The following is a 20,188-nucleotide window of genomic DNA, read 5'->3' on the forward strand; positions in this document are numbered from 1 at the left end:
AGGGTTTTACATACAGGTGTTATAAAGTTACATTTCCAAGCCTTTTTATCTGTTTTTGACAGCATGCAAATGGGTCCTTATAATACATAAAATTTGTACTACATACGACTACCTTAAATTAACTTAATTACTAAATACATTAACATAAATTAAACTAAAATAGAAAGCACAATAAATTAACTTTACAATATACACATACAGTCCCAGCCATTGATAATAAAATAATTGAGTATGTCATGGTAATAAAACTAATAAAATATTAATAATGTAAATTTGACTAAAATTAATTTTATACATTATTATGCGCAATAAATTCATTAATGGAGTAAAAATTATTATTAACAGTTGTACATACATTCTTCTGAAACACAAATACCTAATTCTACATCATTATGCTCTAATGTATTTAGTAATTTACTAGATGTGTCAATTCTCTGTACCTAAGTACCTAGTAACATTAACAAGTATTTTAAGGCAACTGGTAGTAGAATTCAGTGATATGTTTGAAAGGTGGGAAATGTTTTTCCGCTCTACATAACGGTTGAGATATAAATATGACATTGCGGTAGAGATAGGCAGACAGAATAAGTGTCTGTCACTTTAATCGAGTTAAAATTACCCATATTTTTATATTATCAAATCAATAAATCAATTTATTTAAATTTAGTTTAAAATTACAGCTAGTCTGTAACACAGCAAATGCTGAGACCATCCCTTTTGTCCCACCATTGTTATAGATAAGAAATTATGCTCCTACTTACTCCTATTCAACATGTCTATTTGTTTGTTTTTGTTTTATCGATTTTGTATTCTTGTATGTGTGTGGCAATCAATTATTCTTATTCTTAAATATAATCATTCGCAAGTAATTGTGAAATGAACTACAATTACAATTGTTAAATTTTCAATTAATTCGACTTCATGCATGCCTTGTGCCGGGTGCAGCCAACAGTCTATTCTGGCCGCGAGCTGTTAGCACACTTACTGCACCGAGCCCTTTCCTCCACACAACTATAGCTGCACATGCAGGTACAAGTGGTACACGCCCTTCTGTCTTATCTTCGAGAATATAGGTACTTAAGTTTTTTTTCAGTAACAAACAAGTATACCTACGGCCCGCTTGATGGTAAGTAGACACCGTAGCGTAGCTTATGTACGCCTCGCCTTCAACTCCAGGGGTGTCACATGCGCGTTGCCGACCCTTTAAAAACCTGTAGACTCCTTTTGAACAACCCCATATTGATGTATTAGCCTCGAGAAAACCGCCTACCACGAAAATCGAAATTTCTTTATCAGCTGCGCGAAATCTGTAGGTAGTTACTTATTATAAGTAAAGGATGACTTACGCTAGACCGGCCCATACCCGGGCCGATGCGTCCGACACGTCATTTTCTATGACGGCTGATCGGTGATCACGTGGTGCTTTCCATAGAGAATTTAATGGAGGGTCGGAATAGCTCCGGCCCGGCCCCGGCCCGTTCTAGCGTGATGAGTCATCCGTAATTAAATGAGAACTTCCTCTTTCACCGATTTAAGGTGAAACAGCTGTAAAATCGCATGGCAGAACTATTAGTGTATCGTTATGAATATACAGATATACATACACCCAATGTCATTTCTTTCACACCTGGCATTTTGACATTGAGTTAAAACTAGCGCAGAAAGTTAAGAATGAGGAAGTAAATATTTTAATTTTTAACTCATTTTTACAAAGGATCCCACCATTATTCACCATGTCAGTGTGTCTGTCTGTCCACAGGGCCGTCTTAAACTATGCACAGGGCCCCTGTGCACATTAAGAATTTAGGGCCCTTTTGGAAAGTAAAGAAAGCTAATTAAACTAACATTTTTCTACTATGATCTTCTAGTTATTATGGATAATAAAATATACTGTTACTGTCTGTCCTTGGGGCCCCCGGAGGATGGGGCCCTGGGCACGGGCCCCGTGTGCCCTTATGGTAAAGACGGTACTGTGTCTGTCCGTCCGTCCAGTAACCCAAGGAATTTATGGAGGAGATTAAGGAGTTATTTGGCATGAGTTCTGAATAAAATAGTAGGTAGGTATATTACGTAAAGTATAGTTATTAAGTAAAGATTTTTTTACTTCAACTAAAGGGGCCCACTGATTAACAGTCCGCTGGACGATATCGGCCTGTCAGTTGTTCGGAACTGTCAACTTTTTGTTCTAACTGACAGGCCGATATCTTCCGGCGGACTGTTAATACGGGCCCCTTTACGTAATCGATTCTTTGTTTTTTTAATGCTGGTCTTCAAAAACTAGTTTTATACGTATTTTTTAAAAACAGGCTACAATTTACGTTTTCAAGAATTTGGGCCCATAACCTGTATTAATCAAATACCCCCTTTCCCTTGACCTGAAGACACAATATGATTTCAATCTAATATCATTACGTCAAAACTATAGAATTACCTCCTTTATGGAATCAAATACGACAGTCATATGTTAAATAGGGCATAATACAACCGTCGTAAATTCTACTAGGGCCAAATCCCTTTCTATTAATAGTAATAATTATGTGATAATAATAGATGTGTACGCAGCTGGTGGTCACGCGAATGAGCTGCGTCGAGAAGTGGACGATTAATAATAACTTTCTAATAAGTAATAGTTATTTGTACAACAAGTGATCAAAGTTTGATATTTCTTCGAGTGCTTATTTTGAGTCCCGTGCAAGCGAAAGATTCTATAATAGATTCACGAGCGTAGCGAGTGAATCTAATTTAGAATCTTGAGCGTAGTAAGGGACTCAAAAGCGCACGAGATGTAAATAACTTTGATCTCGTGTAGTACACAACATTTTTCACCTCAGCGCAGTGAGAACATACCTATTAGACAACTTGAAAAATGTAATCCTTTTTCATCACTTAATACCTGCACTCATGTTTTCTTAAGATATACAAACAATTAAGTTTAATTACCGCAATGGAACACAAAAACAAAACGTAATAATAAATTCCATTAAAATAATATAGAAATAACAAACATTAACTGACACTTCAATCGACAACATTTTTGAAAAAAAAAATCTTTGTAAGATACGGTCCGAATTGCGGATACGTACTATTTGTCAACTATGGTAGAAATTCTTAAAAGTAAAATAATTAATTTTGCGTGATGATCTGTGTATTTTTTGAGTTCGATATTTTAATTGTACAATAAAATACCTAAAATATAGTATTTTATCAGTTTTTATTAAATCTTAAACTTTATTTTTATTTATTAATTATTAAGAATTCATACTCGTACGTGGTTTGGAACGATGCGGTCTGAAGTTTTTCGGGGGTCTATTATAAACCGTGAATATACTGTTGAATGTCGTTTTAACTTTTTTTTGTCTGTTTCTTTTTGCTAACAGTGTGAAAGGGGTAGAGATAATAGAACCCAAGTATTTCGAACTTTTACTAGACCCCGCATGTTGAAATGACATTTGACTATAAAGGTCACTTGAATGTCATTTTGTCTCACTCAGTGAGCAAAATCGCATTTTGCTCACTGTTTTTAAGAATCAAAGTACCCTTGTTCGAGCTGCTGAGGTGAAAATATTTATACATACTTAGTATATATAGGTACTTAGTAAATGCCCAAAACCACAATGTAAGTACTTCCAAGATTACCTATCGAATATCAAAAATGCGACTAAAATCGGAATGATGTCATATGTACTGGAAGGAATAGAATTCAGAAATAGTTATGTGATTGCCTAAATTATTCGCTTTTGTAACAGTTTATTCCAAGATATACTTAATCACCCACCGTGTCTCTTGAATACAGCTTTTCGTATTTTCCATTCCGCTTTCGCCTCTGGCGGCCGCTATGAGTCTCAAAAGTGGTTACGTTTTTTCATATGTAAATAGTCTATTATAGTCTGCCTCTATCGCACTCATGCAATGTGTTATAGTTTATATTCCTTTTTGTACACTTCAACTACCTACTTAAGTATGTAAAGTAAATATCGAATAAATAAACTATGTAGGTACGTTTAATCGCACTAGAAAATCACCGCGCTATTCATTGTCAACCGCTTGAGGCCTGAGATAAATAATCTATATAATAATACTTATACAGGTATAGGTATCTACAAACGAAGCAAAAAGCTGTTTCGTCACAGGGGAGATGGACCTCTTAGCATTGGCTTGCAATCCATCTAGGAGAAGGATACTCCAAAATTAAATCCCGGAATGGAGTTACCGTAAGGCGCGAGTAGGGTCCAACCTGAAATAAGCGGCAGATTCCTGCAGCCGACCTGCCTCCACACGTATTGGCTCGCCTTTCCTGTGGGTTAAGACTGAAGCCGAGAGGGTAATGCAGGTGCTGGGCATCCCTGCGTTTCCTTAATTCCGTCCCAGGCGGTGTTAAGTCTGGAGAGGTTATTGTCTCTCCGATTTGCACCATAAATCGTCTGCAATAGACGCAAAGGCCAATGCATAGGTATCTAGATGTCGTCAGTTTGGCGAGCTATTTATTAGTGCGATGATAGACATGATGTCTGCCAGTAGTAGGTAATAAACATTGCGACACCGATATCTACGCAAAACTAGTGGTGGCGGGGCGGTGCAAATGGCGCGCTTCGTAGTATGGTAATATTTACATACTAACCTATATTGGGTATATTTGTGTTTTTTTTGGAAATGTATATAGTATTTTGTACAAAATCCTCGAGCAAAGTAGGCACATTTTACGGTACCGTAAAACGGAGTGAGTAGGTTTCGCGGGGTGAGTGGGTTATGAATGGGGAGAGAAGGTTTGAGAGGGGGGTGAGAAGGGATTTAAGGCTACTGCTACAAAAATAATGTTTTCCAATTTAAAATGGAGCTATAGTAATACGCATAATAAAAAAAAATCGATCCAACAATCTTCCAAAATCACCTTTGTAGGAAAACCCCTCTCACCCCAAATACGAGGCACTACGGGGTGAGGTGGGTTTTCCTCTTTATCGTCTAAGTTATGAAATGGAACTACCCAAAAAAAAAACTAAAATGTTGACCCTACTCACCCCATATACTCAGAATTGAAAACAAAACTTCCGTGAGACAGAGACATATTAAATAGGTATATTAAAATCGAGTCACTCACGTATTTTAAGTCGAAGACGCTCGGCATGTTTCACTCTGCAAACGCAAGCTCCTGATGATGCTCCTCGGTACGCTTTTAATATACTTAATATTTATCAGATTTGACTTTGCCTATACTTTTCTTTAACCCTAATTCTAAACGTAATACAGCGGTAGATATCTATATCTACATATTATTTATCTATTTCATGCTGTAATGCAGTGGTTCCTAACCTTTTCAGTCCGGTCACCCTTATGACTAACTAGGGAACCTGATTTTACCCCTCCTCCCAATGGTAATAAAAAAATAAAACGTGTAAGTACGTTTGTTGCATTGTTATATTAGGTTAGCTTATTACCCCCGTAAAATACCAGCTTTACCCCCACGGGGGTAATTACTAATTACCTCCAGGTTAGGAACCACTGCTGTAATGTATAGGTAGGTACAAGGAATGTTTTTAGTCAGATTAATGTCAAAAAGATATTGAATTTTTGGGAATTATCCAAAGTCTTATCAACATTAAAATATAAACTCAATGACATTTCATAGAAAAATGTTTATTATCAAAAATACAAATCACACTTACTTAGTAGGTACTTAACTAGTTATCATGCTTAATTACAGATCAAGAAGTACCTAATGGTTTAAAAATAAAAGTACCTAATTATTTGGATTGATATTTATCCGGCTCGAAGGACTACCTTGCTGACTGACGTTGCTCTATGTTACCAATATTTTTTGTTATTGTTAATTATTCAATGAAAACTCGTTAACGGTTGTTAATGCTAGATAAAACCCTTAATAAAATAAATCTGGCATTTTACTTTAAGTCCGACTTTTGTGCTTTATTTCCCGTGCAATAAGAATTAAATAAATAATTAAATAAGTGTCAAGGTGACGTAACACCAGCAATAAACTAAACTTATTTTATTCTGCTTCTTCTGGCTCCTCCTCCGCTTCCGCCGGTTCTTCCGCTTCCGGTTCCGCTTCCACTTCCCCGCTAAACGCCCTCATTGCTGACCCCCCTCCATAACCACCTTCTACCACATTTACCCCACCATAGTCACCATCTACCACATTTACTCCACCATAGTCACCTTCTACCACATTTACCCCACCATACCCTCCATCTACAAAATTGGATCCACCGAAATTGCCGTCTGCGACATTAATTCCGTCGTGTACGATGTTTGATCCACCGAAATTGCCATCAGCTACGTCAATTCCTCCATGGACGAGATTTGATCCACCGAAATTGCCGTCATGGACTGGCTGAAAAACGGATAATAATATAGAATGTAAAGCAAAATCAAACGCATCAATATAGAGATTGTGCGTCTCAAACCCGCTGTGGGGCAGCGTATGGACTTTAGCACAAACCCTGACTTGAATGGGTGAAGGACTGAGTGTCCTGCAGTGGAACGCACAGATTATAAGTCTACCGTTTAACTCGACCGGTTAGTAAGAAACTACCTACTATAGTCAGCTACTTTCTGCTAGAAAATCACTGCGCAACTTCTTTTCCTAGTCTGAGATAAGCGGTATATCTAAACATTATCATTATAGTTAACTTCAAATAAATAAATATAATAAGTATTTTAAATTACCTGTCCGTCCACAAAGTGAACGCCTCCGGTGCCATCATCGACGTGTCCAGGTCCGGCCCACATGTTTAATGATTAATAAATAGGTAATTAATTAATTCATTAAACAGGTAATATAACAAGCAATGACGTTCGTACTGTACGCCGTATAATGTCCAGTTCACTAAATAACTAACTTATCTAGCAGATAAACGTATTAGTTGTCACAGATTAGTAGATAAGATAGACGTCCAAAGTGTCTAATTACAGGAAATAATTTGAGTAGGTAAATAATACAAGTCCAAAGTTGTGAAGCGTATTTTTATTAAGTATACATACTAGGTATAACTAAATACCTTTTTCCTTACTTCCTTATACAGTGTAAACTCTACATAGCGACACTCAAGGGACCGGACGTTTATTGACGCTAAAGAGAGTTTTCGTTATATAGAGAGAAATTCAATGAAAGTAAAGCAACTTTAGCAAATATTTTATTGTAGATGTTATATGGAGTGAATCGTGATATCGTGTGACGTTATATGGAGTGAATCGTGATATCGTGTGACGTTATATGGAATGAATCGTGATATCGTGTGACGTTATATGGAGTGAATCGTGATATCGTGTGACGTTATGTGGGGTTTGACACTGTATTTCAATGAAGTGTAATGTATTGAAACGAATTCACGATGATAATAATTAGCCCCTCCGGTTTCAACATTTAATTTTTAATGTGTTTTCGTTTTTTTAAACTCCCATGGCCATGTGGGCCGTAGCCGTGAGGAGTGAGATTTTTGTCTACACCCATCTGAAATAAAATTTAGCCATTTTAATAAACTCTTGCAGAGGTCTTATCTGTTAAATCAGCCTCAAGATTCCTAATAGTGGATCTCCAAGAGGGGATTTTTTGGAGAAGGGAACTTCGAAACCCGATTGTCACATTTTAACCGCATTAAGAGGAAAGGGGACGGCCGCTTCGCCATACAAACATAGTCCCCATTTTCCTCTCTGGATATTGACATTATGGTAAATATTTTTTTCATAATTTGATGTAGGTATATTGACCATGGCTATATGCATTTGACTTTTTTCGAGTTTTTGATTATTGTATTAATTAAGAGCAATATTATAAACAGATTTCATACAAATTTTAAAATGCTCTCTTTTACATTTTTAATTGAATTAAAAATTCGAATAAAATGAAACGTAGGGGCTGTGGTTGATATACAAATATCGTATAATGTTAATATCCAGAGAGGAAAATGAGGACTACCTATACGTTTGTATGAAAAGGCGATTTCGCGTGGTGGGTCCTCCACTTTCGTATTAAAAAATGCGTACCAATATTGTCAGATTAAAAATAATAATAATCATTCAGCTTTTATACGTCCCACTACTGGGCACAGGCCTTTTCTCATGCGCGAGAGGGCTCGGGCTATAGTCCCCACGCTAGCCCAATGCGGATTGGGGACTTCACATACACCTTTGAATTTCTTTGCAGATGTATGCAGGTTTCCTCACGATGTTTTCCTTCACCGAAAAGCTAGTGGTAAATATCAAATGATATTTCGTACATAAGTTCCGAAAAACTCATTGGTACGAGACGAGCCAGGATTTGAACCCGCGACCTCCGGATTGAAAGTCGGGCGTCGTCATATCCACTCGGCCACCACCGCTATAAAAATCGTAAAATTAGCATACTGTCACACACAAGTGTCACAACACAATAGTTATTTGTACAACAAGAGATCAAAGTTTGATATTTCTTCGAGTGCTTATTTTGAGTCCCGTGCAAGCGAAAGATTCTATACTAGATGAATCTAATTTAGAATCTTGAGCGTAGTAAGGGACTCAAAAGCGCAAAGAACTTTGATCTCGTGTAGTTCACAAAACTTTTCACCTCAGCAGTGAGAACATATTAGAGAACCCGAAAAATGTATTCCTTCTTCATCACTTACCTCTATTTACTCATGTTTTCTTAAGATATACCAACAATTAAATTTTCACCTCAGCAGCTCGATCAAGGGTACTTTGCTACTTAAAAACAGTGAGCAAAATTTCATTTTGCTCACTGAGTGAGCAAAATCGCATTATGCTCATTTTGTCTAACTCAGTGAGCAAAATGCGATTTTGCTCACTGTTTTGTTTGTATATGTTTCTTTCCTGTATGGATGTAGTGCATAATTGTTTTCCATCGTATTATCTCGGAAACGTTCGTATTTGTCATGTACGTTCGTACGTTTCCGTGAAAATACGGTGGAAAATAACTACGCACTACATTTGTAATTATTATATATATACATATGTATGTTTATTTATATATATTGAATTTGTACATACAAACATTAAATATGTAGGTATATTTAAAATCTATATTTGTGTAAGTATAGTATCATAGTAGTCTCGACTTGTGTCTGTTTTTATATCCACTATTTACAATCCTGCACCAAACAAACTGTCTCTGTTTAGCCCAATGGTTGCCTGGTAGAGAATGCCTCAAGGCGTTAAGTCCGCCATTTGTACTTTTTTGTGTAAATTTGTGAAATAAAGATTAAATTAATAATTAGCTGCATACCTTCAGCATTTCATTATGCATGCACACCGACACTTGCTCAGCCAGATGACAGCCCTTACTCCGCTTACTGGAACTCTTGTTTACTGTAAATGGAGCATTATCTATGAAAAGGGACCTTATTGTCGATGGCGCTTACGCCGCACAGCATCGCGCGGCATTGTATTTATATCGGAGCATCGTTAATAATGGCGTAAGCGCCATCGACAATAAGACCCCTTTTCATAGATAACATCACAAAATCGTCATAAGCATTTCTTGAATTTTAACTGTCGTCGTGAGTCATACATCTGGTGGCTCCTCTACACGATGGGCCATCATATTGGCCCACTAAGATGGGCCAGCGTGTAGAGAGGGTAGTGGTGTGATGGTGTCGGATGGCTTATGGCGCGGCGGATGGCCGCTGTCGGTTTTTCGTCTGCAAATCAAAGGTAGTGGGCCAGCGATGGTGCGTACGTATCTACACGTTCCATATACGTGCGCTCAACCATCGCATGGCCATCTCGCTGGGCCATCACTGTAGAGGAGCCATGTACTATGGTTTGCGACTAAGCCCCCATTCGCACGGGAGCTTTTTCAACGCGCGTTAAAAAAGAGTTTGAATGACACAAATGGATAACCAGTATGTATTCACACGAGAGCGGTGCCCCTTTTTAATTAAGCGTTGTTGGATTTTCGACTTTAAGCCTTTGTCGTTAAATCGAATTTTGCAGACGGATTCTAGCGCTTTTTTAACGCGCGTTGAAAAAGCTCTCGTGCGAATGGAAGCTAATGGTTTTTTTTACGTTAATTTAGATTTTAGAAGCTTGATTTTAATGTTTTTTTCACAGCTTTAAGGCTCTTTATGGACCCGAGTATATGGTTTTAATTTCAACTCGATACCTCCACGCGCTCCCGAGGTATTGGCAGAAGAGTTCCCTAATAAATAAAAATCAAATCATTGATAATTCGTAGCTGAATTGGTTACCTACGTGACAGGCTAGGCCTAGTATAGGAACCGGTACAACCATGAATTTAATTGCTTTAACCTTTTGGAATGACCGATATATGCGCACCGTAGGTTCAACGCCAAAGACCGATTAATCGGTCACAGACCACAGAGCAACATCGTTTTTAGGGTTCCGTAGCCAAATGGCAAAAAGCGGAACCCTTATAGATTCGTCATGTCTGTCTGTCTGTCCGTCTGTCCGTCCGTATGTCACAGTCACTTTTCTCCGAAACTATAAGAACTATACTGTTGAAACTTGGTAAGTAGATGTATTCTGTGAACCGCATTAAGATTTTCACACAAAAATAGAAAAAAAACAATAAATTTTTGGGGTTCCCCATACTTAGAACTGTAACTCAAAATTTTTTTTTTCGTCAAAAAATCATAGGTCTTCAAAAATGATATTGAGGTTTCTAATATCATTTTTTTCTAAACTGAATAGTTTGCGCGAGAGACACTTCCAAAGTGGTAAAATGTGTGTCCCCCTCCCCCCCCCCCGTAACTTCTAAAATAACAGAATGATAAAACTAAAAAAAATATATGATGTACATTACCATGTAAACTTCCACCGAAAATTGGTTTGAACGAGATCTAGTAAGTAGTTTTTTTTAATACGTCATAAATCGCCTAAATACGGAACCCTTCATGGGCGAGTCCGACTCGCACTTGGCCGCTTTTGTTTTTAGTTTAAATGAAGTGACGATATAGAATGAATTACCACTGTTGCATGTTTTAGCAATTTTGATAGTTTGCGATCGTGTAAGAATTTTTTTATCTGTCGCAATTTTCATCCATTCTACTGCTTTCCTCTCCACGTACTGGCCGTTCTTATTTACCTGCAAAGTACAAATATTAAGAGCCACGAATAATTAATAAAATATAATGTAGAGTCACATATTAACCCATAGCACAGAATAAATAATAGTACTAAGTTAGGTACAGAAGATTCACTCTCTAACTAAACGCGTCTATTTCGACAGATATAACCGCTAGGTGGCGCAAGCGCGAGCAGGCGTGCGTTTCGTAGCGGTGCGCGGCAACTTCTATGGCTAGACACCAAAATTGGTGTGGGCCGCATGTACTTGTAGGTACTTGTAGTGACGCGTCGAAATCGTGGAGTGAGCCACGCCTGCCCATAGTAGTTAGTTAGTGCTTCTGGACATTTTCCGCAAATCGACAACCGTTGTGCCTATTTTGCGTGAAACGAGGTAGCGCTACTCTAACCAGCTCCTCCATGAAGCCTAGCAAAGTTTTCAGTAAACTGTCTCTATTAGTGTGCACGGAGTCCCTGTATTTGCTCCTGTATACGTCTACCTGTTTGCAGTCTAGGAGAATATGTTTTGTCGTTTCCTCTTCTTCCATGCACGCTCTGCACATGGGGTCATGTTAACTCTTTACCGCATACGATATTCAAATCTATTGACAGGCTCGAGAGGATTCGTACAAAACAAAGTAACTGTTTACGTTTATGAATGGTTACGTAAGTACGTATATGTATGGTTGTTGATCGCAAATAGTTTCGTACAAGACTACAAGACCGAAAAAGTTTTCGATCGCAACTGGTTATAGTATGAATTATCTCAGATGATTTTTTCGGGCTCGGGCCCTAGTCTATTAAACAAAAGGTATTGTTTCCTTTATGCAGTGCTTACACCCGTTTACTGCTAATAGACCCTACATAAGTAACGGGAACAAACTCGTTTAAAAAGCAAATTTACCATTATATTTATGTGGTTCAAATTCATGAAACAACCCATTTGGAGATAACACGTTTTGTTATCTCCTAAGAAAAGACCACCCTGATTGTTCTCAGAATGAGCTGTCACATAAATTTGAACCTTAATACTATCACGATAGTTGCTTTTTAAACGACATGGTTACTTTGGCACGTGCTGAAGACCGCTCTTAATAGAAACAAAGGCTTTAAGTGCTCAAGCCCGAAAAAATCATCTGAGATCATTCATACTATACTTACGATACGAAGCTCCGATTGCGTACGCGGCTGAAGGGGTTTCCCCTAGCTTCGACTGTCGACTCGACAGTCTTGCTCAGTAATAATGCCAATTTTAATCAGCAATAAAAGACATTTGTATGCAGGGATGCTAGGCTAATAGTTTTTGCTGACATACGTGACGAAAAGTAACTTCATACTTACAATTCCCATTTTCTTGAAGATACACTGATGCATACATTCTGGCGTCTCGTTTGAGCAAGAATTAACGTGAAACTGCAATCTTCTAACTAGGGGATGTAGTGCCTTAAAATAAAAATAACCGGATATAATTAGTATACCTAATTTTAATTTATTATAACTGAAATAAAGTTTTTTTTATAAGTAATCAATTAGTAGGTTAGCTGGAAGAGATCCCTTACAGGGATAAGTTCGCCTTTGTACCTTTATTTCTGTAAACATTATGTAAACCTGTGTTGTGTACAATAAAGTGATTACTACTACTACTACTACTAGTACCTTACCTACTCATTCTGGGCAGAATAGGTAAATATAAAATCAAAGGATGGGACAAAAAAAAATGTTATTTTCCGTTGAGTTACGAACATTCTATACGTTTTCGCAACTCAGGGGAAGATTTCGTAGGACATTCAGTGAAATTGCACTTATATTGTACAGAATTCTATCAAAATTTTACGAAAAAGGTAAATCGTAAAAAAATGGCCCATGCAACGTGCTGGTAATTAAGCGGGTTTTATATGGATTTTATTTACTAACAGAACAATAAACCAAAACGGTCACCAGGACCACGGCGACCACGTAGCGCAGGGACGCCATTTTGAAATATCTTAGAAAGTCTCACTGTAACAGAAGGTAATTAATAATATATTTACGAGGTGTAATTTTTTACGTGATAGGTATAAAACATAATATAGCTGGTCAACCAAATCTTGTCAGTAAAAAAAGGCGCGAAATTCAAATTTTCTATGGGACGATATCCCTTCGCGCCTACATTTTTCAAATTTGCCGCCTTTTTCTACTGTCAAGATCTGGTTGACCAAGTATACCTACTATACCTACTATACCAAGTATACGTGACTTAGGCCATTATTATGAGCATTTTTTTTATTAAAGCAAAAAAGCAGACTAAAATAGAAAAAAAATGGTGTTCCATACTAAAGTTCAATTCGACACAACACGAGTATGGAGATCAGGATTTTTTGTGATTTCGGAGTTCTGTTATCGTAAAAGTTGATTATAGAAATGAATTCAATCGCGTAAAAAATTAAATATTTTATTCAATATAAGTATGTAGGTACCTACCTACTTACCAAATTTAATATATTTCTATCCACCTTACAAAGCTGCGGGTAAAATGAAAATAAATTATTGTAGGCATTACATTACAACCATTTTAATTTTCTTGGTAATTAATTACCTAATAGTTGTTTTAATCACAATGCCTTAATAAGCAATAACGGTAATTCGTTCTACTAGTCACTCTAGGCATAGGGTAGATATGGAAAGAAAATATACGCGGCAGAAATCAAAAAACATTTATTCTAAATAATCTATCTTTGAGTATGGATCCATCAATACTAGACTTGTATCGACCGGGATATGAACCGTGTTACCCCCCCCCCCCCCCCCCCCACACCATACCAAAATTGTGATTAGAACCATATTAGAACCTTGTTGTTATAATAAAGTATGATAAATTCGTTTTTTGTTTGAAATATGAATCAGGTACACTTGCACTGTGCTATCAAAATCGTTGCAGACTTAATATCTTGGTCTGACTCTACCTAATAAAAGAAAGATAAATTAGATTGAAACAGAATGATATTATTCACGAAGTTTAATCATTTTAAAGATAAAACGCACACGTGTTGTAATTATTTTTCCAGTCTATGTAAGTTTTACGTCTATTAAGTCGTTTTTTAAGTCTATGTAACTTACGCTTGAAAACTATTTGGGGCATTATCTATGAAAAGGGACCTTATTGTCGATGGCGTTTACGCCGCACAACGTCGCATTGTATTCATATCGGAGCATCGTTAATAATGGCGTAAGCGCCATCGACAATAAGGTCCCTTTTCATTGATAATGTCACATTTTGGTGAATGCGGTGAATCGATTCGTTTCTAATATGCAGTGGCGTAGCGAGAACTAATAATTCTATAATAAGTTTACTAATAAGTAAACTTAGGGCTCATTTAGACGGTGCGCGAACTCGCATGCGATTTTAGTTAAGTACATTGCGTACCATCACTATTGTATAAAATACTATTGGAATATGTACAAAAATTTGTACGCAGGGTCTTAAGCCCTTGCTACACGGTCGCCGACAAGCCTACTAACCGTCTGACCTTGGTCTGTCCTTGGTATGTGGGTCCGTCTGAGTTGTCTGGCTAGACGGTGGCAGACCACAGTGTGTTCAGAACTCGCGGACGGACAACACGTATTGCAAGCGCACAAAATGGCCCGTAACCTTTCAGAAAGTTAGCGTGGCATTAGTACCTACTCACTTACTCAGTGGTGTATGGCCCTAAGGGCGGCGTATGCCACTCCTGGCGGATAGCATTTTGTTTTTCTTCCTTGACTTCTGGCGCGGCAAAACTTATTGGCCGGTGCGCCAAATTTCATAACCTACTCATACTAGTGCAATGACAAAAAAATAAGTTTTTGTCAAAAATTTCATTTTTGGTACAAGCTTTTATCGCTGACTGTACTTTTCTTTCCACAGGCAACTAATACTCGTCGAGACAATTCTAAAAACCCCAAACACAATTAGGTCGCGTTGTTCTATCACAGGGTTGCTATGGCCACCTCCTGTCTCCATCATCAGATCGGCTCTATGGTACCATAATAATGCATTGTCACCCGACATATGTATGCAAATTTTCAGCTCCATCGGAAACTAGAAAGTGGGTCTAATTTAACTTGCAAGATTTGACCCGTACAATCATATTTACATACTTACATTAGGTATATTGCAAGTTAATAAAAAGCTTGTAAAAAAAGAAAAGGGTATATGAATGAAACGCTGGCTCAGAAAACGGCATTTGTTGAGTCATTTCAACTTAATGAATTTGCTGGACTACGCTACTGGGACATACATAACTTTCTAAGAATGAAGAGGAAAGTATTTGATGAATTATTGCTACTGAGTACCCATGGCATGGCTATTAACCACACGAGCGCACACGGCGCGTCCTCCAAGCGAAATGGCCTAGTGTGGTTGGCGACGGGCGGCTACACGGTTCCGGACCGACCGCTCAGACCGCGGTCGCTGGCGCGCGTTCGCATGCCAAGGGCGTCCGGAGGTCAAACGAAATTTTGTTGGAAACAACTGTCTACACGGTCCGGGACGGACCAAGGCCACGCGGTCTGGGGGCTTGTCGGCGACCGTGTAGCAAGGGCTTTAGGAGGTTGAGATTATTATGAATCTAGACACGCAGCATTATCAATCGCTGGGTGTGGGCACCTGTACAATTTCTTTGTCCAATATCATTGCATCTCACTCCCTCATTAAGCAAAATGTGAGACGCAATACACATTGGACAAAGATATTGGACCATATTGGACAGATTGAAAGATAAAGCCCTTGCTACACGGTCGCCGACAAGCCTTCTAACCGTCTGACCTTGGTCTGTCCTTGATCAGTTTTGGTCAAATTTTGTTGGAAACAACTGTCTACACGGTCCGTCCAAACCAAGGCCACGCGGTCTGAGGGGCTTGTCGGCGACCGTGTAGCAAGGGCTTAATAGTGCAAGTATTGTGCCCAAGTTGAGCCAATTGCTCGCTAGATGTCGCTGTAACTTACGGAAACTAGATAACGTTACATCGAGCGCGTATAGTATAAGACCATTTCTTACACATGGAGAATCGAAATCAATGTAATCTGTAATTACATATTTTTGACGCCCCATTGTCTAATGTCTATCATAGACTCAAGGCTGGCTTATGGCTCATCATGAATCTAGTATATAACTGGATCTGGCATGAGGGGTGGGGGAAATTATCGAACGGGATAGTCTTATGTATCTTTCAGTAGGAGTAGCAGCGAAAGCGCTATTATTGTGTGTCCTTGTTAGTCTCATTTTTTTTTTATTCCCCACCGTAAATTTAGTATGGGTTATGGAGGGCAACAAATAAATTCGACCAATCATAGTGTCGCATTGCGTATGTTTTGTCTCCCATGGATCCTCTACACGATGGGCCAGCGCCGGCCACTCCAAGGGACGCATTTATGCGTTAGAGGGAGCAAGTGATATTATATAACCATAGATAGGTTATACTCATACTTGAGGAGCACAAAAAATACTTCCATATTTATTTCTGTGCCTACGAAGAAATCTTCTATAGGATCCTACCTTCTATGTGGCGCATTCATTTACCTTACTAAATTTGTTGTGCGAAGTAGGTATATGGTGGAGGAACTAAAAGCGATGACAACATACGGCTGTCGCCAATTTTACATACTTGAAAGATGCCAAATGAGATTATTTAGAAGTGTTAGTTTTTTATTTAAAGAGCTTTATTTAGCTATACTGGCATCCCAGAAAGAATTCAATGATTGTAAATGAATTTGGGCGGGAAAATAATTTCCCAACAAACAATTAGGCGACACTTAGCACTTATTTCATCACCTAAATACATAAAACGGCTGTAGAATAGCTACATATTCTAAGCCTACTTATGCTTAAGCTTACCTAGGCTCTGGTGCCATCAAGGTCTTTAAGAGGTCCATGTATAGCTTTAAGATCCACAGTAGCCGTTTTGGCCACTATAATGCATCTTAAGCAGCTAGTGTTATAGCTAAAAGTGAATTCTACCACCTTAATATCTATATGAGTAATAAGCAGCTGCAAATTTCACTTAAGGTTCTAAACAGGCGATAAAAAGTCTTTTATAGCTCCGTGTATCGCAATCGCTACTTAATTCTCTTGTATCACTTACAGTCGAAAAGAGAAGTTATGAGTCACTATTATGGGTCATGTAGTCGCAGACAAGCGTTATTCAATACCTTAGTACATCTTATACTGTTATTAGAGTCTTACTTACAACCTAAGCCTATAGCGCCATGTTAAGATGACCGGTGAATCAATAAGCAAAACAAAAACTATTGATTAGAACGTAAATACTGAATAAAAATCGATACTTTTACTCAATATTGACCTAATGTTAGTATTGTTATATTTAAAACCGGACTTCACGTATATTGTGTAATTTTTCGAAAATTAAATACGGTGGACCACAAATAAAAAAAATATTATATTCAGATAAATATGCAAAGGATCAGAGGCCCTTTAAAATTTTGTTATCAATACATATAGTTATTGACAGTGTAATTAATTTCGCCATCATAAATCCGCAGATAAAGCCGGCATCAGTGAACTAAAATAATTATTTGCTTTTATTTATCCGCCATTACATTTCACTTCAAGCTGTCACAGTGCAAGCTTACGAATAGGTTATTACCATACAAAATGGAAACATTGCAATCAAAGCAGATATGGCCTAAGGAAAAATGCGCAATTACCTTCTTGGGTGTTACAAATATTGACTTTGAATGCTAATATACCATCTAAAGCTGAAAATATCATCTATATGGCCCTACACTACTACTCAAATAGTTAGTAGTCGCTTATTTGGCACCCTTTTAAACCCTAAGTACTTAATCAACGCTATTACAGCACTACTTTAGCGCTCTTCTACCTCTTATTTCTCTATTGTAGCGCCGTTTTGCAACCTCAGGTGTTAAAATTTGTGCCCAATCCGGGGATATTACGGGGTTATAGCCGGCTATAACTCTTATTTTTAGAACATCAATAGAACCTCTGGAGTAAACAAACGCTTATGTAGATCTCTTTTAACCCTTATATTTAGCGCCTATAGTTCGTTTTTTTTAGCATTAGAAAGAACTTGAAAGAAGGTAAGCGATTTGGACATGTCTTTTAATTGAAAAACACTTTTTAAAAATTAATAACTATTACTTATTGTTACATATTTACCGTAACTTATTTTTAAAATGTGTTTTTCAATTAAAAGACACATCAAGATTGTTTACCAAATTTCTAATGCTAAAAAAACGAAGTATAATGTTAGTTGGGTTATTATTGGTGATTTTTTGGCATGCTAATATTTTTTCAATAGGGAGTATTACTGCAATGTTTTGCCACCAGAGTGCAGCACTAGTGCCTTTAATAAACCATAGAGTAACTTATAGTCCCTGGCGCACACGACAAAAAAGTGCGATTTACGGCAAATGATGATGATGGAATTTCTTTTTGCAGAGTTGCTCCTTTTGACTCACAGATTGATTTAGGAAGGGGAGCCAATCGAATTTTTGATGCAAAATTTTGACTTCAAGGGGGTGCCCCCTGAAAGTTGTAAAAAATTAAGTTTTGCTATTTGGTCAAGTTTGGTATCATTTTCGTGTAACTCAAGGATGCTAAATTCATTTCTGATATTTAATTTATATGGTTTCATATAAATAATTTAAAAAAAAATCAAAATAAAAATTTGTTTTTTTTTTTTCCCGAATAAATGCCAAAATTTTTCTTACTTTAATATATACACAAAAAATAAAAATTTCATGAAATAGCCCTACTATTCCTCGTTATAAAAAGTATACACATGGCATATTATTTCTAAAAAATGTGAAGAAAAAAAATTAAATGTAGACCTACTTTCGACCACAAGCTCACCGAATAGTATACAACGATGTGTGTTACAGCTATTAGAATTACGGCGTTTGATGATGATGAGATTCCTTTTAGCATAATGAGTCCTTAGAAGCCTTAGATCATTTTAGGAAGGAGAGCCACCTTGATTTTTGGTGCGGTATGGATGAAAGGGTGGGGTGTGATTTGTCCCATACAATCATAAAGTTATGAAAGCACCTGTTTAGGTTTCTGCATTAAGTTTGGTGTCATTATCGAGAAAATTAAAAGAAAAAAGAGGAAAATGGACTAAATTACATTATTTCGTATTCTAAAGATTTTACTACCTATATATTTGTTTACACTCTTTAACATTGCTTATGCTCGGTGCACAACCTAATCCGATTTAAGGGACGTAGCTATACGGAGGAAAATAATGTAAATATTAGTCAATATTTACATTATTTTGTATTTTGAAGATTTAATCACCTAAATGATTTCTTCCTTTTGATTTACTCAAGAATGTCACAAAACTTATTGCAGAAGCCTAAACAGGTGCTTGCATAAATTTATGATTGTATGGGACAAATCACCCAAACCTTTTCATCCCGACCGTACCAAAAATCAAGGTGGCTCTCATTCCTAAAATGATCTAAGGCTTCTAAGGACTCATTATGCTAAAAGGAATCTCATCGTCATCAAACGCCGTAATTCTAATAGCTGTAACATACATCGTCGTATACTATTCGGTGAGCTTGTGGTCGAAAGTAGGTCTACATTTTTTTTTCTTCACATATTTTAGAAATAAATATTCCATGTGTATACTTTTTATAACGAGGAATAGTAGGGCTATTTCATGAAATTTTTATTTTTTGTGTATATATTAAAATAAGGAAAATTTTGGCATTTATTCAGTAAAAAATAAAATAGCAAATTTTTATTTTTCATTTTTTCTTAAATTATTTATATGAAACCATATAAATTAAATAACAGAAATGAATTGAGCATCCTTGAGTTACACGAAAATGATACCAAACTTGACCAAATAGCAAAACTTTATTTTTTACAAATTTCGGGGGGCACCCCCCCTGAAGTCAAAATTTTGCATCAAAAATTCGATTGGCTCCTCTTCCTAAATCAATCTGTGAGTCAAAAGGAGCAACTCTGCAAAAGGAAATTCCATCATCATCATTTGCCGTATAATTAAGTATGCACTAGGGACTATTATACATACTGTGCCTTAAACTGTTTTTCGAGAAGTTATCAAAGACAATCAAAATATGGCATTGATACATCAAGGCGGTTTGTTTACAAAGGGCCTACCGGGAAACGCGAAATCGAAACTCGGCTAT

At 37.2% G+C, this 20,188-nt stretch overlaps 2 protein-coding genes across 3 annotated transcripts in view; both read right to left on the reverse strand.

Annotated features, from left to right (window-relative positions):
• The window catches only part of LOC134659619 (heterogeneous nuclear ribonucleoprotein A3-like), a 124,537-nt gene extending 117,759 nt beyond the window's left edge, over positions 1-6,778 (reverse strand). Inside the window, exons 1-3 of one of the 2 annotated variants that reach the window (XM_063515301.1) lie at positions 6,682-6,778; positions 6,142-6,346; positions 5,979-6,111 (exon numbers count right to left, since the gene is read on the reverse strand). In XM_063515301.1, the coding sequence (XP_063371371.1) occupies positions 6,002-6,111; positions 6,142-6,346; positions 6,682-6,744 (378 nt within the window). In that variant the 5' untranslated portion in view covers positions 6,745-6,778 and the 3' untranslated portion in view covers positions 5,979-6,001. Of the gene's footprint in view, positions 1-5,978; positions 6,347-6,681 lie in introns of both variants that reach the window. The other variant, XM_063515300.1, reaches the window with a different exon arrangement.
• Positions 6,779-9,220: 2,442 nt separating this feature from the next.
• On the reverse strand, positions 9,221-13,024 carry LOC134659454 (uncharacterized). The gene is made up of 4 exons (XM_063515096.1): positions 12,946-13,024; positions 12,373-12,474; positions 10,936-11,053; positions 9,221-9,315 (listed from the first exon to the last, which is right to left on the reverse strand). The coding sequence occupies exons 1-4, from the start codon at positions 13,003-13,005 to the stop codon at positions 9,221-9,223; spliced, it is 375 nt and encodes a 124-aa protein (XP_063371166.1). The 5' UTR covers positions 13,006-13,024.
• Between the last annotated feature and the right edge of the window lie 7,164 nt (positions 13,025-20,188).

Source organism: Cydia amplana, chromosome 25 (genome assembly GCF_948474715.1).
Source record: "Cydia amplana chromosome 25, ilCydAmpl1.1, whole genome shotgun sequence".
NCBI classification, from domain to species: Eukaryota; Metazoa; Arthropoda; class Insecta; order Lepidoptera; family Tortricidae; genus Cydia; species Cydia amplana.